Raw genomic sequence first — 22,555 nt, forward strand, 5'->3', positions numbered from 1 at the left:
CATTGTGAATGGTGCTGCTATGAACATGGGTGTACAAATATCTGTTGGAGTCCCTGTTTTCCATTCTTTTGGCTCTCTGCCTGGGAATAGAATTTAGTGAATCATATAGCAATTCTATGTTTAACTTTGTGAGGACCCACCAAACTGTTTTCCACAGTGGCTGCACCATTTTACACTTCCACCATCGCACACCTAGTTTTATTTTATTCTTTTCTTTCATTTTTATTTGAGGTATGATATACATACAAAAAGGACACAGAGGGGCTTCCCTGGTGGCGCAGTGGTTGAGAGTCTGCCTGCCGATGCAGGGGACGCGGGTTCGTGCCCCGGTCCAGGAGGATCCCACATACTGCAGAGCGGCTGGGTCCGTGAGCCGTGGCCGCTGAGCCTGCGCGTCCGGAGCCTGTGCTCCGCAACAGTGAGAGGCCCGTGTACCACAAAACAAACAAACAAACAAAAAAAGGACACAGATTACCAAGTGACCAGTTTAATAAATTTCTATCTATCTATCTATAATCTAACTATCCATCTCTTTCTCTAAGTAACCGGCCCCCAAGAAGTCTATATGCCCATTCTCAGTCAATATCCCCCAGAGAAAACCTCTGTCTGACTTCTAATTTCATCAGTTTCTCCTGTTTTTGAACTTCATGTAAATGGAGTTCTAAAGTATGTCCTCTTTGTTGTGTGTGACAGCCTTCACCCAACCTTTGTATTTTGAGATTCATCCAGGCTGTTGTGTGTAGTGGCAGTCTCCTCCTTAGCGATGCCGTATATGAATGTACCACAGTTTATTCACCCGCTGTCTTCTTTCTTTTTTTCTTTAATATTTATTTATTTATTTATTTAGGCTGTGCCAGGTCTTGGTTGTGGCACGGCGGGATCTAGATCCAACCTGGGCCCCCTGCATTGGGAGCACGGAGTCTTAACCACTGGACCACCAGGGAAGTCCCTCACCCATTGTCTTCCGAAACGACATTTACATTATTTCCAGTTGTTGGCTACTGTGAATAGAACCACCATGGACATTCTGGTGCACGTCCTTTAGAAGGGAGTAGACATGTTCCTCTTGGGTGTGCCCTTTGGAGGGGAACTGCTGAGACCTGGAGTAGTAATTTCAGCTCTGGTGGATCATGCTGGACAGTTTTCCAAAGTGGCTGCTCCAATCTGCACTCCCACCAGGAAGATACAGGTGTTGCAGTGGCTCCCACCTGAACCAGCACTCTGCGTTGTCTGTCTCTTTAATTTTGTCCCTTTGAGGAAGAGGAATGTCCACCCGAGGGTTAAAAGACAATACTGGGGACTTCCTTGGTGGCGCAGTGGTTAAGAATCCGCCTGCCAATGCAGGGGATACGGGTTTGAGCTCTGGGCCAGGAATATCCCACATGCCGTGGAGCACCTAAGCTCGCGCCACAACTACTGAGCCTGCGCTCTAGAGCCCACAAGCCACAGCTACTAAGCCTGCGAGTCACAACTACTGAAGGCCGCATGCCTAGAGCCCGTGCTCCAGAACAAGAGAAGCCACTGCAATGAGAAGCCCGCGCACCACAACGAAGAGTAGCCCCCGCTCGCCGCCACTAGAGAAAGCCCGCGCGCAGCAACGAAGACCAAACGCAGAAGAAAAAAAAAAAAGACGATACTGGCCAGGTGATCAAGGGTAAATTCGTTTGTCATAAGTCCCACTGATGGTGTGTATCCTTGATGTGACCTGAGGAGAATGGCATTTTTATCTCTGTCTGGATCTTCCACCCCAAACCCCGTAACTCCAGACCAACCATAAGAAAAACATCAGAAAACAAACAGATAAACAAATTGAGGGACAAAATATCTGACCAGTCCTCCTCAAACCTTTCAAGCTATCAAAACCCAGGGATGTCTGAGAAATGTCACAGCCCAGAGGAGACTGGGACAGAAAAAGGACCTTAGGGGAAAACTAGGGAAATTCTAATAAAGTGTGGACTTTAGTTAATCGTAATGTATCCATTTTGGTTCCTTAGTTGGATAAACATGTCGTACTAATGTGTTGGAAATAAGGGTACTGGGTCGGGGTCCACTGGCATTCTGTATACTCTGTACAGATCTTTGCAACATTTTTGTAACTCTAAGCTATTCTAAAATTAAGCAAGTGCTAAACAGAGATAAGAATGTTATTTCCTTGGTTTGAAAATGCCTGAGTTTCTTTTCATGGTCACATTTTTGCTCTCTGGATGTGTCTTGGAATTAGTAGCAAAGGAGAGTTGCCAGCCCCTGGGAAGATGTGGCTGGTTTGCAGGTGGCTTGCTCTGGAGCTGAAGACCATGGTGGGAAGTCTGCAGGCTCGGCTGCACTTAGAACTATGGGAGGGGATGGGCCAGCTCAGTTAGGGATGGAACCTATAAATAAAACTCTTTTTCTTTTCCATTATGGCTTATCACAGGATATTGAATATAGTTCCCTGTGCTAGACAGTAGGACCTCGTAGTTTATCCATCCTATATTTAATAGTTTGCATCTGCTAACCCCAAACTCCCAATCCAACCCTCCCTCACTCTTTCTCCCCCTTGGCAACCACAAGTCTGTTCTCTATGTCTGTGAGTCTGTTTTTGTTTTGTAGACAAGTTCATTTGTGCCGTATTTTAGATTTCACATATAAGTGAGATCATATGATATGTGTCTTTCTCTGTCTGACTTACTTCACGTAGTATGATAATCTCTAGGTCCATCACTTTGCTGCAAATAACATTATTTCCTTCTTTTTATGGCCAAATAATATTCCATTGTATATATGTACCACATCTTCTTTATCCATTCATCCATCAGTGGACATTTAGGTAGCTTCCATGTCTTGGTTATTGTAAACAGTGCTGCAATGAACATTGGGGTGCATGTATCTTTTTTCTTTCTTTTTTTTTTTGTCACACAGCATGTGGGATCTTAGTTCCCCGACCAGAGATGGAACCCATGCCCCTGCACTGGAAGCACGGAGTCTTAACCCAGGGTTGCATGCATTTTTTCGGATTAGAGTTTTCTCCAGATCTATGCCCAGGAGTGGAAGTGCAGGACCCTATGGCAGCTCTATCTGTTCTCTGCACGTCTCATATCAACAATCTGCATTCCAATCCTTGCTCTCAACGTCATCTTCGGGGAATCCAACCTGCGACAGGGACCTTGACAAGAAGAAATGGCTCAGTGAAAAGCTACCTGCACAGGGAAGAGATAGAGGCCATCGCCCCTGGAGTGAGGCGGGGAGGGTGGGCACAGAGATTTGTCATTTCACCCCCGATACTCATCTCAGCCTTCCTGGCTGCCCCACTCTAGGTCACCTCGGGATACAGAGGTGGCCCGGATAGAGTCCCTGCCTGTGCAGGAATCTGGGGGCACCAGCTGGTCTGAATAATGTTAGTACAGGGTCTCCCCCGCGGCACTGGGGTTACTTGGGGCGGGTCATCCTCTGCTGGGTGTCCCTCCTGGGCACTGTGTGGGGTTCAGGAGCATCCCTGGCCCCACCCATTTGATTCTAGGAGCCCCTCCCTCCCAAGTGTGAAAACCACAGATTTTCCCCAGACATCACCGAAGAACTGGGTGAGGTGGGGGCAGGATGGCCCTGGGCGAGGACAGCTGTGTTGAAGCAACCAGCCTGGCCCAGGGCAAGGTCTGCCCCAATCCCGTCAGAGCCTGCATTTAGAACTGCCCCTTCCCTCTCCCACCTCCCCTGCCCTTCAGTGGTCTCTGAGACATCATCCCCATGTAATAAATCACACCTTCTCAGTTTACTGTCCCCAGCACCTAGAAGAGTGTCTGCTGTGTAGTAGGTGCTTCATAAATACTTGCTGAATAAAGGAGTTGAATAAAGAGATGAGTGGATGAATGAATGAATGTTACCATGGAAGGAGGGGGGAGATTCCCTTTCTGGCTCTCGGGGGTTGGGAGATCAAGTGAAAGATCTGTCCTAAATAGGCTGACCAGCCTTCTGGGGTTCCCCGGGACTGAGGGTTTCCCCACAGTTCCAGCGCTCAAACCTGAGCGGTCCTGGGTAAACTGGCGGCAGGTGTTGGTCACCCTGTGTAAACACAGTAACAATTCCAACTGCAATAGCAATGGCCAAGGACCTCTACGGTCTTATTGACCAGGCACAGTTCTTTACCTGGCGGGGAAGGGTGGGCCGGGATTGGAATTCCGGTGATCCAGGGTGGGCGGGTGAGGGCACACCCCGGGCTTGTGCAGGGGAGTCCAGGAAGGTTCTGGAGGAAGTGACAGTGACACAGGAGGGAGGGAGGAGTCTAAGGAAGAACGTCCCACAGCACAATTTGTGCCAATGGCCCTGGGGCCAAGGTCACACCTGACCAGGGCTTGCTTTTTTTTTTTTAATTTACTTTTTCCCACATGGATATGCAATTGTCCTAATGCCATTTATTGAAAACTCCTTAATTTCCCCACTTTCTGTCATATCAAGTTCTCATCTATCTGTTTCTGGACCTTTATTCTCTACCATAGAGCTATACGTCCCATCCTTGCACCACTAGGGCTGTTTCATCACTATAACTTTATTTTTTATTCATTTATTTCTTTGGCCGTGCCGGGCGGCATGTGGGATCTTATTTCCCTGACCAGGGATCAAACCCGCACCCCTTGCAGTGGAAGCTCGGAGTCTTAATCACTGGACCTCCAGGGAAGTCCCCAGGGCTTGCTTTGACATCCATCGAATGGTGGGGGTGGCCATGGGGAGAAGCGAGCCATCCTATGTAGAAATGCAGGGTGGAGGGCAGGACAGCTGGAGCGGGAGGGGAAGTGGCGGAGGAGGGAGGGAGGGATGGCGGGCGGGTGAGAGACAGACAGAGAGTTTCCGGAGACAATAGCTCTGGCGTGTCCTAGGGCATGAAAGCTGAAAATAGCTCTTAGTGCCGGGAGCCTTGGAGCCGGAGCCTGGGAGCCAGGGTGACTGGCTCTCCTCCCTGGTGTGTGTGTGTGTGTGAGTGGGGGTGGGGGTGTGGGGGGGGTGTGGGGGCGTCTGGACTTCTCAGGCTGGGAATGGGGTGCACGGAGCAGGGACAGAGCAGGGACCCTTTTCTCTGGGACCTCACGGGCCATCCTCAGCTCAGAAAGCTGAGCCACTCCTGGCCCTACGAGTGGGGGGCTTATCCTCCCTGTCCCCTGGATCACACCCCCTCACACACAACTTCCCCGTGTGTGCTCCCAGCAACCAAGAGAATCTGTTTTTAAAAGATTTGGGGGAGGGGGGTGAACATACAAACAAGAGCAGAATGGATACTTTCTCAGAATGGGAATGGCTCTGTGTAACCTCATCCCCAGGGTAACCAGAGTCCTGACCTCTAACACCCTTGAGGAGTCAGCCTTGGTCTGGGCTTGCAGACCCACGGAAGCTTTCTCATCCCCTCCTTCAGACCCCGTCTCTCCCTCGGCGTCTTTGGGAGAGGCACCCGGGGAAGTGGGACTGCTAGTCTGTACTGCTGCTAGAACTCCACCTGGGCTCCACCGGGCTCCAGCCCCCCGCCCTGTGCACCTCTCTGACCCTGAGGCACCTCAACTGGTAGGAGCGGCATCACCTTCCCTCCCGGGACTTGTGACACTTAAGGGAGACACAGAAAGGACAAGCGTTTGGCTCCCTCGCTGGCAGAGAGCAGGTGCTCAATTGTCATAAGTGTCCGTATCAGTGAGGGTTCTCCAGACAAACAGAATCCATAGGGGGTGTGTGTATATACACACACACGTACATATGTACACGCATACAAAAATATACAGCTGTGTATATATGCAGTATGCATACAGACATATACACATATAGTATATACAATACACACATACATATATACACACATATAAAATGCATAGTTTGTATATATACAGTATGTATACACACATATACACATAATACATACAATACACACATACATATACACTATACATACACACATATAATAAAATGCACGGTTTGTATATATACAGTACGTACACATACATATAACATATACGATATACACACCTAGGTACATATATATCATATATATACATACATACAAAGATATATTAGGTGTGTATATATACAGTATACATACATACACATATACTATACATATATGCAATACATGCACATACATACATATAGACACACATATACACCTACATATAAAAGCATATAGCATAAAAATATATATGTGCTGTATATACAAATACACAGTATATATACATACATATATCATATATAAAATATATACACATACATATATACAATGTATATACACACATACACACCTATACGTAAATATGCGCATGTATATACACATATAAATACATACGCAAGTGTGTATATATACAGTATATACATATATACATATAATGCCTATACAACATACACACATACAGGTATACAACATATATACACACCTATACACTGTATACATACATACATACAGTGTATATATACAGCATGTTCACATGTATAATACATATACTATATATATACACATACATACATATATACAATATATACACACAAATATATAGGTGTCTATGTATACTATATATAGTACTTACACACATACTACATACGCACGCACACATAAACATGTGTATATACATATAAACGTGTATGTACATACTTTATATTCAATATATATGCATGCGTACACACATATATATAATATGTGTACACACATATACAAATTAATAGGCTTGTATATATTCAGTATTTTTACATATATAGTTTTGTTTTAAGGAGTTGACTCATGTGACCGTGAGGCAGGCAAGTCAGGGCAGGACTCTGGGCTGGAGACACAGGGAAGAGCTGATGTCTGAAGGCCACTGGAGGAACAGTTCCCTCTTTCTACAGAACCTCATTTTTCCTCTCGTCCTTCAACTGATTGACGAGGCCCACCCACGCCGTGGCATTGACAATCTCCTTTACGCAAAGTGGACCGATTTCAGTGTTAATCTCATCTGAAAAATACCTTCCTGACCATATCTGGGATGTTTGTGGTCGCCGGGGCCCCGCGCAGTGCGCACATGAAATTAACCATCCCCGTAGCGTTGATGACACTTTACTTTCTCCCCCGAGCATTGTCACTACTATTCCAATTAAAATGGGAGCGCCAAGAGGGCAGGGCATTTCCTTTTTTGGCCAGTACTGAGCGTCCAGGGTCTGGTGCCTAGCATAGGCTAAATACATGGCATTCTTGGGAACAGAAGCAGGGATTCCGGCTGTCACATTTAATGAGGAATTATAGTCATTAATGACGGGGGGGGGGGGGGGTGTCACGGTACGCCAAGAGGGGGACTCGAACCCGCCACCGCAGGCCCCGAGGGGTCTCCCCGGGTCCCCACGTCGGGCCGGTGGGGGAGGCCGGGGGCAGCCGAGGACGTGCGTGCGTGCGTTCGTGCGTGCGTGAGAGCGGGCGAGCCCACGGGGCGGGGCTGAGGGGGGGCGCGCGCGGAGCGGCGGGCGGGGCAGCGGGAGCGCGCCGCCTCTTCGCGCCGGGCCCCCCCGCGCGCGCGCCGCGAGTGGTTCAGCCCGGCCCCCGGCTCATTGTGCTCGCCTCACGCCGGCCCAAGATGGCGGCGGCGCTGGAGGCTCCGGGCCTGTGACCACAAAGAGGGAGCCGGGGGCCGGACGGGAGCGCGGCGGCGGCGGCTGAGGCCCAGGCCAGGCCCCCTCCCCTCAGCCTCCCGCCCGCCCGCCCGCCCGCCCTCCTCCGCCCGCCCGCCTGCCTGCCCCGCCCCCGCCGGCGGCGCCCCGCCCCTCCCCCAACCGCCCGACTAGCATGGTGCGGCGGCCGCGCGCGCAGACATGGGGGAGAAGCTGGAGCTGAGGCTCAAGTCGCCCGTGGGGGCTGAGCCCGCCGTCTACCCGTGGCCGCTGCCGGTCTACGTGAGTGCCGCCCGTCCCCTCCCCCCGGACCCCCGCCCCTCTTCCCCCACGGCGCGCGCTGGGCCCACCGAGAAACGGAGCGACTCGAGTCCCGAGACCCTCTTTGGACCCTCCTTCCCGCCCCGCCGTGGTTCTCCGCGGCCGTTTCCAGCCTCCGCGCGCAGGGTGGGCAGAGGGGAGCCGGGGCCGGCCGGGGGCGCAGACTCGGCCGCGGGGAGCCCGCGCTTCCGAGGGGCGCCCGAGCCGGGCTGCCGTTGGCTCTGCCGGGCTGGGGTCCCCGGTACCCCCGGGCCTGGACTGCCGGCGGGCTTGCTTGTCCGTACTTTATGATCTGACATGTAGGGTTTCTTCTTCCTGGTAGTTAATTCTTGGTGCTGTCAACGTGCTTAGCTTTTTTATTTTTGAGGACACCTTTTTCTCCCTCTTTCCAGTTTTTTGTGTTTTTGTTTTGTTTTAGTTAGGCATTTTGTCCCTCTGATCTTGAGTGGCAGGACTGGCTGGACCTTTGGAAAGGAGGCATTCTGTTCCCGGATCTTGAGTGGGTGGGCTGGCAGGACCCTTGGAGAGGAGGCGTTCTGTGCCCTGATCATGAGTGGGTGGGCTGGCAGGACCCTTGGAGAGGGGGCGTTCTGTCACCTAATTTGAGTGGGAGGGCTGGCAGGACCCTTGGAGAGGAGGCATTCTGGCCCCTGATTTTGAGTGGCCTTTGGAAAATGACAGGGCAAACGGAAATTTACACAGGCGTCCCGGTGATTCCAGAAATGTAGGGTGCCCAGCCGGGTGGGCGCCCGGCCTCTCGTCCCCGGTGGCGGCGTGGTGCGCGTGTTCGTGTCCCAGGGTCCACGCTTGGGCCCTGCAGCCCGCCTTTGGGAGGGAAAGCGCAGCGGGCGCCGTGGGACGGCGCCTTTGGGGCGCTCTTTCGCGCGCTCGGCTTGCGGGGAACCGGCCTCCAGGGACCCGGCGGGGAAGCCCGCGCGCCCCGCCCCTCGCGCGGGCTCCGTGTGTGTCAGTTTGTGGAAACTGTGTCGCGGCCGGGGGCGGGGTCGGGACGCTGGGACCGCCCGGGAGCCGATGTTGGCTCCGGGCCGCGGTTCTCCCCGGTTCTCCGAGGTCCGAGGGTTTCCAGCCCGCCACTGCGCACCGGCGCTTTCTATTTTTGCTCTTCCTGCGCCCGGAGGCGCGGCTGAGCCCGGGCTCTGGCTTTTCCGGTTGGGTAGCTTCGGGTGGCCCGGTGGGCGGCCTGAGCAGTGGGCAGGGCGGGGAGACATCCCAGGGCACGGAAACTGAAAGTGGGGAGAACCTTCAGAACTCCAGCTGATCCACTTGCCTCACTTCCCCCGCCCCTCTTACTGCACTTGTCATGTACCGGTTGGCTGGCCGGCGCATTTTTCAAAATGTAATAATTCGTTTATCCTTAGTAGCCGTGAAGCATAGTTCACTTGTAGTGCACAAGGAGTTTTGACAGATGATCGCCGTCAGGCGGCAGAGCAATCCCGTCATCCCATTTGCTGCCCTTTGGCGCCAGCGTGCCTCTAGCCTCTTGGCCACTAATCTCTCTGTCCCTAAGGTTTTGGCTTTTCCAGAAAGTCAGATAAATGGAACAACAGTATGTAGCTTTTTGATTCTGGCTGCTTTGGCTCAGCAAAACCTATCAGAGATTCATCCCTTTTTTAAAAAAAATATTTAGTTAGTTATTTACTTGGCTGTGGTGGGTCTTAGTTGTGGCACATGGGGTCTTCATTGCTGCGTGCAGGATCTTTTAGTTGCAGCGTGCGGGATCTAGTTCCCTGAGCAGGGATGGACCCCAGGCCCCCTGCATTGGGAGCGCGGAGTCTTAGCCACTGGACCACCAGGGAAGTCCGTCATCCCTGTTGTTGCGGGTATGAGAAGTCACCCCTTTTTCTTCCTGTGTTGTATTCCATGTTCCGTTTGTCCATTTGCCTGCAGGTGGCAGGACTTGTGGGATGTTTCCAGTTTTGAGGGGATCAGGAATAAAGCTGCTGTAAACATCCCAGGGCAGGTTTCCACGTGAACTTGGGTTTTTACGTCACTTGAGAAAATACTCAGGAGTGGGGCTTCCCTGGTGGCGCAGTGGTTGAGAGTCCGTCTGCCAGTGCAGGGGACACGGGTTCGTGCCCCGGTCCGGGAAGATCCCACATGCCGCGGAGCGGCTGTGCCCGTGAGCCATGGCCGCTGAGCCTGCGCGTCTGGAGCCTGTTGCTCCGCAACGGGAGAGGCCACAACAGTGAGAGGCCCGCGTACCGCAAAAAAAAAAAAACAGCAACAAAATACTCAGGAGTGGGACTGGGGACTGTGCTAAGTGTATGTTTAACAACCCTTTTGCATCTTAGAAATGGTATTTTTGAGTATTAGAAGAATTTAGAAATCCACTGTGACCCAGCACCCAGGCACTTGAAACAAAGATGAAAGTTCATCTGGAGATGGTCACGTTGTCCCCGTCTCTGTCTTTTATTCGAGGCAGAGCAAGGCCACAGATTTGTAACCCTTGTAAGAAAGGCCTCATGTGTCCAGGCCCTGGCAGGACCTGGCTTTCTAGCGGTGGGCGGTTCTGAAGTGGAGAGCGTCTTTCCCTTGCTGGCCGGACCTCGCTTGGCAAGGGTGCGGGGTGTGCTGCCTGCCTGGCCGGGCGCTCCTCCTGCCGGTCAGCAGCCGTTCCTGGTGTGTCTGTCCCACTACCAGGCAAGCAGTCAGGGGCCCTAGTGAAGTGCTCAGCGAGCCGCAGCCTTCCTAAAGCTTTGCGGGTAACGTCTGCTACCCCCCCATTTCCCCGCTGAGGAATTTTGCTTTCTCATGGGAAGTGAGGGGGCGGTACTTTATAAGAGTTCGTATTCTGTGATGACTCGATGCTGAATACATTGAGAAAATGGGCTCCTTCCAGAAGCTTAACTTTTCAGAAGGTTAGATTACTCATGTGACCGCACGTTTGAAATGACTGAGCTTGTTTGTTCATTGATTCATTCATTCTGCAAGCACCTCCTGGATATTTACACTCAGTGTTCCAGGGGGTACGGAGGACAGTAGACAGTATTCTTATTCTCAAGAAACTTATGAACGAAGGACGGTAGGTGGTCTATAAACACAGACGGTCACCTGAGGTGTAGTGCCCTGTATATGGGACCAGCTGAGGTCCCAGAGGGTGGGGCTGCCAGGTTTGCCCTGGGGGAGGTGTGGGTGGCTTCTCTGAGGAGGGGGCACCCGCAGGAGGAAGTGCAAACAGCCACAGCCGTCTGCACGCGGAAGTGTCCAGCCTCCAGAATGGGCTTTTGCGCAATTGACAAATGGGAGGGCGGGGTGCAGGGGGTGCAGGGCGAGTTTTGTTCCTTCTGTGACTGAGAGTTCCCAGATACCCACTTGTAGCTCACGGCAGCATTTCTAAAGCAGCATGGCCCTTCTTTTGGTGGGAAAACCGGGTCTCAGCTCAGGAGGGAGCAGGTGGTATCTTCGGCTGCCTGATGGCTGGGCAGGAGACTGCGAGGGTGTGCAGTGGTCCTTCCCCTCCGTGACTCACTGAGGCTGTGGGCGTGGAGCGGCCCCAGCGTGACTGTACCCGCCTGCTTCTGGCTTCCTCCTCCGAGCCCACAAGTCTCTGATGAATGCCCGCTGAGCAGTCATGCCCTTCACTCAACTGTGAGTAGTAGCTGAAGTGGGTGGCCGAGTGAGCCATCCCTCCCTGTGACTCAGAAAATATTTTCTGATCTGACCTCTGCTGGTATGAGTCCTGCCTGGTCTGAGCTCAGGTGGAAGGCAGGTTAACCCTTTAACGACTTTCTGTGAGTGAAGTAGCCTCTTTAAAGAGGAAGGGATCACCGGAAAAGCCTGATATTCCATACGTACGTGGCTGTTAGCTTTTGTACTTTTGTACCTTAACGTCCAAATGCCACCTGTGTACTCTGTTCCTGGTGGGAGGAGCCAGAGGTGGCCGGCCCTTTGGATATTCACTAGGCAGGAGGTGGCGGGAGCTGCAGGGGACCTGCCCCCAGTCTACCTCTAGGAACTGCATCCTTTTTTCCTTAATTAAACTTTTTATTTTGAGATTATTGTAGATTCTTGCACAGCCGTCAGAAATAAGACGGAGACATCCCACGTTCTCTTTACTCAGTTTCTCCTGATGGTGGCATCTTACAAAGCTGCGCACCGATGTAATGATTTTGTTGGCATTGGTGCAATCAAGATACAGAGTGTTTGGTGTCCCTTTTGAATTCGGTGACCTGTAGGGTGCGACTGGCTGTGTCTGCGTGTCCCTGGGTCCCGGCCCGACGCTCATCTTCCAGGAAACCCCTCTCCTGCCTCTTTCTTTCTCCCGTGTCCTCCTCTCGTGGTCCTGGCGCTCTGCCCAGTGCGTGCGCCTTCTCTCCCTGGCTGTGGGGTGACAGTCCTGTTTCCTTCCTCCCACTCAGGGCGCTGCCTGGAGGCCTCTGTGGCATCTTCTCTGTCCCTTCAAGCTGTCCCTGCCGTTCCCACCAGCCGGGTCTCCTGCCGCGCCCATGGCGTTGAGCGGTCCCAAGGGTGTTCACAGAGGACGTGCCGGGTGTCTGTCTGCTGTGCTCCACAGCTCACACGTGGCTCTGTAGTGCCTCCCTCACCGCCTGCCTTTGTCGTTCCTTCCCAGACTCTCTCTCCCCACCCATGGGCGCTGTCGCGGTGCCTGGCCTGGGGCTCTGTTCCTTGGCGCCCCTGTGTCGGACTGGGCCCTCTTCCTGTCCGGGGCGCCTGGCAGGGCTGCCGAGTCACAGGTTCCCGTGAGCTGCAGTTGGGAGGTCAGAGGCTGTGTGCTTCACTGAGTATTGACCTTGGATGACGATGTCTCCTCATCTCTGAGGGGCTCCCGTTTAAATCCCCTCAGCTAGTCATGCGGTGCCAATGCCTGGAAAGCGCGTTAGACTCACACCAGGGGCACGGGCAGCCGGTGTGTGAGAGAGGTTACCTCTGAGAATGCTTCTCCCTTAAAAACCTGATGCGTCTTTTCCCAGGTGGGGAAGGGGTTTTGCAGGCTGTGTGCTGGGGGCCAGGGGACCGCCACGGGGTGGTGCCCACAGGGATGGCGGGAGTTGTGAGGCTCGGGGCGGGGAGGTCTCGGGAAGGATTTGCAGGTCGCATGGTGGTGGTGGCTCACATTTCCCCTGGTCTGCAGGTGGCTGGCTCCCTGGCATCTGCTCTGTGCTCACCCTGCAGGCTGAGGGAGGCTCCCACCGGGGAGCAGGTGCTGGGGCCGCAGGACACGCTGGGCCCACACCTGGTCTGGGACAGACACCAGGTGAAGGGGCGGGACAAGGGGAAGAGGAGCTGTGCTGGGTCTTGTGGGTTTTGTGTCTTTTTAAATAACAGCTTTGTCAAGATAGCATTCACACACCCATATGAAGTGTACAATTTAGTGGCTTCTGCTATATTCACAGAGCGGTGCAACCATCACTTCTAATTCCAGAATGTTCCATCAGCGCAAAGGGCCTGCAGTCCCCTGCCCCAGCCCCTGACAACCAGGAACCCACTCTGTGTCTGTGGATCTGCCTGTTCTGGACGGCTCTCATCAGTGGAATCACACACTGTGTGTCCTTCTGTGTCTGGCTTCTCTCACTGGGCATCGTGTTCTCAGGGTCCGTCCACGTTGTTGTGAGTGTCAGGGCTTCACCCCTTTGCGTGGCTGAGTGATGCTCCCGTGTGTGTGGACCAGGTTGTGGGGTCTCGAGGCCCCGGGAGAGACGTTCGTTTGGCTTGGTCCTGGGGTGGGGCGATGTCAGTTGCACTGATACGGTGCTAACAGGACCCCTTGCTGGAGTGGGAGACAGTTGAAGGCTGGGGGCGCAGCTCGCCTTGGCCTTTGAGACCGCGGGGTGGAGGCCGTGCTGCTGCTTGTCGCTTGGGGAGCTCCGGGCGAGTCCTTCTCCAGCTGTGCCCCCTCGGTCCCTGGGCTTTCCCTCCCTTCCCGTCACGGCCTCGGCCTCACGCCGGACTGCTCTGTGGCAGTAAAGCATTTTCTTTGGTGAGGGCAAGAAAAGTTCTGATGGTGAACTTTTGGTCGTTGCGTTCCCCCGTCCCACCGGAGTCACTGCACGACGGCCCCTCTACGCGGACCCCCAGCGTCAGGCGCTGAGCACTTGCAGGCGCTCCTTGTGTGGCTGGGTGGCCTGGGCTGTTACAGGTGGGCTAGTTCGGATTGAAGCAACTGAAATGGTCTTGTCACCCCTGGAGCCACCGTGGCACCCCGTCCTCCTGTGGACACACCCATGCCCGTCCTGCAGAAGGACGGCTGCCCGGACAGCAGGGCGTCCCAGCTGGTCCTGGCGCTGCGCAGACTAGCTTCCGTGAGCTGCGGACCCAGGCGTGGAGCTCAGGGTCAGGTCTGGAAACGCTCCCGCAGGTGTGGCGGTAGGTGAGGGGGCACAGGAGCCACGCACATGCCCTCCTGGGGAGCCACGTGACGAGTCAAAAGGGGGAGGCGAGGTACGTTTTCATAGCGTTGTACATAACCGAGTATAGCCCAAATACTACATTTTCAACGTGTCGTTTAAAAAATTAGTAAAGGGCAGTTTTACTTCGTGTGTGTGTGCGTGCGCGTGCTGTCTTAGAAATCCGCGTGCATCTTGTGCTCACAGCACACGTCACTGGAGTGGGCCAGCGTGCACCATTGCCCCTCGTCCAGGTGGCCAGGGGCCGCTGTGGGCACAGTGAGGCTCTAGACCCCTCTCCCTCGGGGTCTCCTTGGACCCTGGTCATCGGGGCCCCAGTGTGCACAGCGGGTCCCACCTGCCCGGGTCAGGGCCACGGGCCCACCGTGTCCATGGCCCGAGAGCCACTGGCCTGCTCCCTCTTCTCTCTTCCTCCTCCAGCTGGACTTTGGCCTCATGGGGTCCCGGCAGCCCCTTCCTGTTTTCCCATGTTGACTGTTCCTTGCAGTGCCGGTCTCGTGGGCAGGGTTTTGCGACGCGGCTCGGTCCCGAGACCAGCCTGTTTTGTTGCCTGGCCCTGCGGGGAGAGCACCGGGTGGGCGGTGGGAGGAGAGCCTCCTTCCTGGCTCTCTCCTTTGCATCGCTTTACCAGGCGGTTCCCATCCTTGGCCTGGCTTGTCCTCAGGTACAGTCCTGGGGCCAGGCAGCACCCCCTTGCTGGGGGCCTGCGGACGTCCGGGGCTGACTGTGGACGAGACCCGTGTGATGCTGCACAGCCAGTCTCTCTGCCACCCCGCCCCTGTGTGAAATGCACTCATTTTCAAGTGAAAACCTGTTCGCTTCTTGAATACTCAGGCCCACCGCAGGCGCCGGCCCTCCGCCTCCCCCTTCACCCCCTGCTCCCTCTCCCTGGCAAGTGGGTGCTCCCCAGCGGGGCTGCAGGCTGAGAGGTGCTCCCCAGCGGGACCGCAGGCTGAGAGGTGAGGCTGAGCTCCTTCACTGGGCCTCGGGGCCCTCTGCTCACCCACCTGGCTTTCCTCCCAGACTGAGAGCCTTCTGTGGATTTTCCACTCCTCCAGCCAGACCTCTGCTCTCAAAGCCCTGCCACTGAGAGAGGCAGACAGCCAGCCAGCAGAACTCCCGCCGTGTTCCATCTCCCGTGCCTTTGACTCCTCCTGCTGTGCTTCTCCACTTTGGGAAGCAGTGCGTGCATCACATCCTGGCCGCTCTGTCCCACTTGCCTTGGCCTCCACCCCAGGTCTCCGGAGGTGTGCAGAGCCTCGGGGAAGAAGGCAGCGACCCCCAGCCCGCAGGCAGTGCCCCCTGCAGCCTGCTGGGGAGTGGGGACTGTGGGCAGAGTCCCAGGGTGCTCCCCCTCGGCACCTCCTGGGCACTTCTGCCCCCAGCAGACGGTGATACAGAGTGTGGTCCCTGCTTGCTTCAGGCCGGTGGTTCTCTGAGCAGGGCCCCTGGGCCAGCAGCTTCCCCACCAGCTGGAACTGGTTAGGAATGCAGGTTCCTGGGGCCCAGACCTGCTGACTCTGAAACTTTGCGGGTGAGCCCCAGAACTCCACTCTGACCAGGGATTCTGATGCTCGTCCCGGTGTGATGCCCCTGCCTCGGAGGCCCCCTGGGTCCCGGCGTCTTCCTGCTGCAAGTGGGAAGAGGAGGACGGAGTCCACGTCTTGTCTCCTCCCTAGTCTCTGCCCCCTGCCTCTCGCCGGGTTCTCCAGGGACGATGTTTCCAGATGTCATGCCCCTGTCACCGTGAACCAGCCTGCGTGCTCAGGGGTGGGCCGTGCCCTGGCAGTGAGCACCCAGGAGGCCTCCTGTCCAGGCTCCTCACGACGGGTGCAGGGCCTGCGGGGATGAGCAGGGGCAGAACCAGACCTGCGGGCGTCCGGGTGGAGTTCCTGTTCCCACACCTGTCCTCACGGTCAAGGAGGAGGCAGGGGGCCTGCCGAGTGGGACAGCCAGACTCCCCAGCCCCGTGGGCGGCCGCCGCCCTCACCTGAGCTGGGCAGGGGAGGGGAGCGGACGGGACGGGCTTGGTGGCGGCTCAGGCCTGATGACAGCCCCCGGCTTGCGCACAGCGTGCTTTTTCAGGCGGGAACGGCTGTGCTTACTGCGGCTGCTTTCCCAGGACCCCGCAATGAGGCCGCGGCTCTGTGCTGAGCAGCATTCCGCTAAGCCTCTGCGCGGCTTCCTGCGGAGGCTGTGAGACTGTCAGTGAGAAGAGCCTGGGTTAGTCACTGACTCAGCAAGCAGCCAGCAGCAGGCCGGGGCTGTGGCTGGGACGGGGAGGCCGGGCGTCCTGTGCAGCAAGACCAGGGCTGGCCTCAAACCCCGGAGTTCCAGGGCTCCCCCGGGGAAGGAGGTGTGGGCGCTCCTAAGCCTGGGCTTCCTCAGGGCTGTTCTCAGTTGGACCTTTCTGGGTCGGCTTCTGGCGTCGATCTGTTCTGAAGGCCTGTGAAGCAGAAGAAGAGGCCACAGCCGAGAAGCTGTGAGAGCTTCTGAATCATCGATGGTGATCAGGGCATCTTAAATCATACGACTCAGGTCGGTCGCTGAAAGCTGGCCAGTCCCTAAAGCAGCATCCTCAGATAGTAGGAGGCACATCATAAACTGTTTCCTTCCTTTCGTTCTGGTTTGAAAGTTGAAAGCTTGGGAAAGCTTGAGTTCATCTCATCACAGATGAGACCACGTTCCAGGCCCCTGTCTTCCCAGGTCTGCGTGATTCGGTCTGAGACGTGGTGGCTCAGCCAGGGCTGCGGCCCGCGTGCCGTGAGGGCCCCTGCCGCCCCTGCAGGAGGAGCGTCTCTGGGGCGCGCCCGCCTCCTGGGGGGCGCTGAGGGAGGGAGCGCAGTCCGAGCCGGCACGGGGCTGCCACGCGGCGCACGCTCAGGCACACGCGCGTGCTCACGGGGTCCTTTCAGAGCGCGCACCCTGTTTTGTAACTCCACAGTGGTGACTGGAATCAGACTCTCCTGGCTGCTGCCACGTCCTCCTGTGGCTCTAAGACTTGTTCTTACGGGCCGTGCTTGCAGGGTAGTGTATCGGCCTAAACGCAGACATGAATTTAGCAGCTTGAGACAATGCACACTGATGACCTCCCGTGGTTTCTGAGGGCAGGGATTCAGAGCAGGCGGGCCAGGGGATTCCGGCCGAGGGTCCCTCAGGAGGCTGCAGTAGGGGTTTTAGCCGGGGCTGCTCCATCTGAAGGCTGGCCTGGGCGGAATGCCTGGCTTCCAGGAGGCCCCTCCCGTGGCTCCTCTGCACGTGGGCCCCGCAGGGCTGCTGAGGCTCCTCGGTGCACGGGGGCCGGCTCCCCTCAGGAGGAGTGTGACACGGGAGAGCGTTGGTGGAAAGTTCTAGACCCTCCTCCTCATCCTGTGACTGCCTCAGCGCCTTGTACACTGTGCTGTGTGCGTTTGTCTCTGAGCAGACCCTGCAGGACAGCGTGGCGTCGTCTTTGCTTTCAGTGGGTCCAGGAGCCCAGGGAGTTCGGGGCTGCCAGGACTGTCTTTGTGGACTCACTGAATTTTGGGGACCAGGAACAGGGTCTGTCGGCCGAGTGAGTGTCTGAGATGCTCAGTGTCTTCCTACTGAGGCGGAGGTGCTTCTAACGATACCGTGCGTTTCCTCCTGTAGGTTTTGTTGTGGTTTTTTGTTTGTTTGTTTTTGCCGCACCGTGCAGCATGTGGGATCTTAGTTCTGTGACCAGGGATTGAACCTGGGCCCTCGGCAGTGAAAGCACAGAGTCGTAACCACTGGACCGCCAGGGAAGTCCCTTTTGTTCTTGTTGTTGCTGTTGATAGCTGTTTTGAGGTGTAATTCCCACAGTCTTCACCTCATCCACCTAAAGCATGCTGTTCCCTGCTTTGTAGTGTATTCATTGAGTGCATTCGTCACTACTACCAATTTTAGAACATTCCATCACCCCGAGAGGAAACCCCATCCCCATTAGCATCCCTCCCACCCCGCTCCACAGCCCCTGACAGCCAGGAACCCACTCTCTGTCTCTGTGGAATCTGCCTGTTCTGGACATTTCCCATCAGTGGAATCACAACCTGTGTGTCCTCCTCTGTCTGGCTTCTCTCGCTGAGCATCGTGTTCTCAGGGTCTGTCCACGTTGTAGCGAGGGTCAGTGCTTCACTCTTTTTCATGGATGGATAATATTTCAGTGTGTGGAGGGACACATTTGTTTATTTGTTCATCTGTTGATGGACATTTGGGTGGTTTCCACCTTTTGGCTGTTGTGAATCAAGCCTCTGTGAACATTAATGTTCAGGGCTTTTTTGTGTGTGGTTTTTTTTTTTTTTTGGTCGCGTTGGGTCTTCGTTGCTATGCACGGGCTTTCTCTAGTTGTGGTGAGTGGGGTCTACTCTTTCTTGCAGTGCGCGGGCTTCTCATTGCAGTGGCTTCTCTTGTTGCAGAGCACAGGCTCTAGGCACGCAGGCTTCAGTAGTTGTAGCATGCAGGCTCAGTAGTTGTGGTGCACGGGCCTTGTTGCTCCCCAGCATGTAGGATCTTACCAGACTAGGGCTCGAACCTGTGTCCCCTGCACTGGCAGCTGGATTCTTAACCACTGTGCCACCAGCCACCAGGGAAACCCAATGTTCAGGGTTTTGTGTGGACAAATACTCTCATTTCTCTTGGGCAGACACCAGGAGAGGAATTGCTGGGTCATTTGCTAACTGTTTAACCTTTGAGGAGCTGCCAGACTGTTTTTCAAACCCAGCTGTCCTCACTGTTTTCTGACGTTTGCCAGGAAGCCTTGGGGCCGATCAGTGGTTCTTCCCAAGGGTTTCTGGGTCAGCAGTGGCGCTGAAGCTGCGAGTCGCTTCCCCCGTCTCGGGAACCACTGGTCTGCAGGGCTGTCCTGTGCTGGACTGCACATGCTCCATCTCCCGCCCCCGGCCTTGTCTAAGTAATATGAGTTCAATGGATATTTACTGCTCCGCCCTTGGTAAGTTGGAGGATGTTATTAAGAACGGTAGAGGATTGGTTTCTTTCCTTTGCCTTAAAAAATAAGACTCTGGGCTAAAGGTCACATATCGTAATTCTATTTACAAAGGTCCAGAACTGGCAAATCCACAGAAACAGAGAGTGGGTTAGTGTTGTCAGGGGCTGGGGAGGGGATTGGGGTACGTCTGCTAATGGGGTGATGGGATGTTCTGGAACTAGATAGAGGTGATGGTTGCACAGCTCTGAATGTATTAAAACCCACTGAACTGTATACTTGAAGTGGAGGCCCATTCTGTGTGAATTAGAGCTCAGTAGGGCTGCTATTGCAAAGATGAGGCTTAGGACACAAAGGGTGTTTCCGGAGTTGTTTGACCTGTTAGGAACGCTGCGCCGTAGGGGGCCCTGTCCTGGGACCTTACGGGCATCCGTGCCCTGACCTGCAGGGGCTGTGCCCGCGTTGCCGTCCTCCTCTGTGAAGCGTGGAAATGGTGGCCTGGGCTGAGAGGGGCAGTTGCTGTCCCGGGGCAGGGCTGGCAGCTCTGGGCCTGACCATCTCACCTCCGGCTTCAGCCCGTGCTCTTCGCGGCCCCTCCTCTCGCTGTGCATCCTTTTCGAGGCCCCTGCTCACCACGATAGAAACCTTCACTGGCGGGGCAGAGGTGCAGTCTAGAGTTACAGACCGTCCACACGATGCGTCGTCCTCACTTGGTTTCTGCGCGGTCTTGGGTTAGCTGGCCGCCAAGACCCCGGCGAAAGGCCAGAGCGACCCCCGACGTGCTCCTCGGGAAAAGCGGCGAGGCCAGCCCGCCGGGCGCAGTGGGGCCAGGAGAGCGCCGCTGTGGCCGGGAGGGAGGACCGCTGCTCGCCCGCTCCCGGTGGTTGCACGACTGGTGTTTCCCCATTTTACAGATGGAAACCGAGCCCTGCAGCGGTTCTGGGATTCAGAGCCAGGCCTGTGGCTTCCAGGCTGCAGGAGCGCCCGGGGGAAGTCCTGGGGAAGGAGGGTCAGGGGCTTAGACTCCGTCCCGGTCCCTTCCCCGCAGCCCACTGGGCGGCAGGGCGCTGCAGGAACAGGCGCTCCCGAAGCCAGCGTGTCCCACGTGACAGGACATGGCCCCAGCGCTGTGGGTAGGGCTCTCTGGTAGGTCCCGCGGGTCGGGAAATGAGGCGGGGAGTCCTGGGGGCTGCAGCACCCGCCTCCTCTGGTCGCCACCATCACCGGAGGGTGGAGGGACGGCTCTAAACCCTGTCCCATTGTCTTTCAGGACAAACACCACGATGCTGCTCATGAAATCATCGAGACCATCCGGTGAGTGTGGCACCTGCTGGGGCGGGGCCTCAGGGGCGGGGCCTCGGGGTGGGCCAGTCCTGAGTTCCCAGCAGCCCCCCAGCTGTGCGCTCCCCCATTCCTCCATGCTGATCTGTGTCAGCATCGTCAGCATCGAGGTGGCTTGGGAAGCGGGGCTGTGGGGTCAGGGGTCAAGTCCTCTGAGTGTGACCCAGGACAGGTCTTGGTGCTTCGTGAGCTGGCTTCCTGTGGAAGAGGCTGGAAATCCTGAGTGGCCAGCTTCCCAAGGGACCCCCCCCTCCTCTCTCGCCTCATCACCTTGCTTTACTCTTCTCCTGTGGGGTTTGGTGTGACCTTTGGGTTTGGGCTGCTCTTCCCTCTGTGAGCCTGCCCCGTGCTGTGCAGAGGAGGCCGGGTGCCCAGGAGGCTGACCCGGGCGAGATCTGGGAGGAGGGCCGCCGGCTGTGCTTCTAGTGGGCTGTCTCCTCAACGTGGGACCTGAGGGTCTGCGACAGCCTCCAGAGTGCCCTCGGGGGCCCACGCGTGGAATCCTGCGACCGCTCTTGGCTTTAGATGTTCCACGTGTGTGACCGTGGCCCTGGCATCCCGCTGCATTGTTCCTTAAAATCCTTAGCTCTGTAGCCACTGCCTGGGCCACACGCCATTATATCCACTTGAACCTGGGGCGGACGGGCTGGCAGTGCCCCAAGGAGGAGTCAGGATTGGGGCCTGGGCTGTGACGTGAGGCCCCGTCCTGCCCCTGGTGGCTGAGTGGCCTCAGACTCCCTGAGATTGTTTTCTCTGCTCTCGGGTCTGAGCAGGGCCTCCTGCAGGATTGTCTGGAAGACTGAGTGAAATCATGGGTGTGAGTCTTGCAGGGTGGGCCTGTCCAGGGGTGGTGCTGAGAATTTGGGATCTACTTTTTTTGTTGTTAATGGTGTAATATGTCATAAAAATAATGGTTTAGTTTTAAACAAGACTGCTGGTTAGGAAGTGGGGCTCTGTGATTAGGCAGGGGGCGCTGAGTCGGCCAGCCTGGGTTCTCACCCACTCCCCGGAGCCGGAGCTGGAGCCGAGTGAGCTCCGGGGGCGGGTCAGCCTCCCCACCTGCCTCCTTTCTGCAGGGAGGGGGTGTCCCTGCAGTGCGGGGCGTCAGGACTGGGTTTGCAGCTGTCTAGCCGGGCCTGGTCCTCATCTCACAGGCGACTTTACCTCCTTCCCTCGTGTCCCCGAAGGCGGGTTCTGTTCACTGGCAAAGACAGTGGTTACCTATTTTGTTTTTCCTCTTATTTTACTTTTTATCCCGGAGGATTTACGACATGCCTAGAGGTAGGCAGTGGGTGTGATGAGCCACCCAGCCCAGCACTCGCCGACTCTCAGCTGCTCTTGTTTCACCTGTACCTCCATTCACTTTCTTCTTTTCCATGTTAGGGTTTATTATGACACAGTCGAGGTGTGGTTGAAGTGCAGGAGACTGCACGTGTGGAAAGTGTACAGTGGCCGACGTGGATGCGTGGGTGTCCCCATGTACCAGTGTACAGAGGAGTCACCCCTGTGTTTCCTTGTGCCCTCTCTCGGCCACCTCTCCCTCCCTTCTGTCCCAGGCAGCCCAACCTGCTTTCTGCCACCGTGGATTACTTTGCACTTTCTAGAATTTTACATTTTTAAAAAATGTAACAATAGTTTTTCCTTTTTATTCGTGAGGAGTGCATCATTGCAGGATGGACCACAGTTCGCTCATTCGTTTACCAGATGACAGGCATGTTTGGGTGGATCTCGATTTTCGGCAATTGTAAATGAAACTGTTGTAAACATCCCGCAGAGGTTTTTGTGTGGACACATCTCCCTTCCTTCTGCGTAAATACCCGGGGATGGGATTGCTGGGTTGTGCTTGAAGACAGGCTGCCAAGGTGTTTTCCAAAGGGACCGCCCCACTTGGCGCTGCAGGCAGCGGTGCAGGACTGCTCCCGTAGCTCCCGTTGTTGGCAGGTGATGTTCACTGGGTTGTTTTTGCTGGTCCTGTTCGAGTCATGTGGTG

The 22,555-nt window shown here is 55.5% G+C and overlaps 1 protein-coding gene across 8 annotated transcripts in view; it reads left to right on the forward strand.

Annotated features, from left to right (window-relative positions):
* Window positions 1-7,710: 7,710 nt before the first annotated feature.
* Window positions 7,711-22,555, forward strand: part of DOT1L (DOT1 like histone lysine methyltransferase) — a 57,402-nt gene continuing 42,557 nt past the window's right edge. For 5 of the 8 annotated variants that reach the window (XR_004349401.1, XM_032628660.1, XM_032628656.1 and 2 more), the window contains exons 1-2: window positions 7,711-7,857; window positions 20,495-20,538. Coding sequence is in view for 5 of the 8 variants with exons in the window: in XM_032628660.1 (XP_032484551.1) it covers window positions 7,777-7,857; window positions 20,495-20,538 (125 nt within the window). In the remaining 3 variants the exon portion in view is untranslated. Of the gene's footprint in view, window positions 7,858-20,138; window positions 20,371-20,494; window positions 20,539-22,555 lie in introns of all 8 variants that reach the window. The other 3 variants (XM_032628658.1, XM_032628663.1, XM_032628659.1) reach the window with 3 other exon arrangements.

This window comes from Phocoena sinus, chromosome 3, assembly GCF_008692025.1.
Source record: "Phocoena sinus isolate mPhoSin1 chromosome 3, mPhoSin1.pri, whole genome shotgun sequence".
Lineage (NCBI taxonomy): Eukaryota > Metazoa > Chordata > Mammalia > Artiodactyla > Phocoenidae > Phocoena > Phocoena sinus.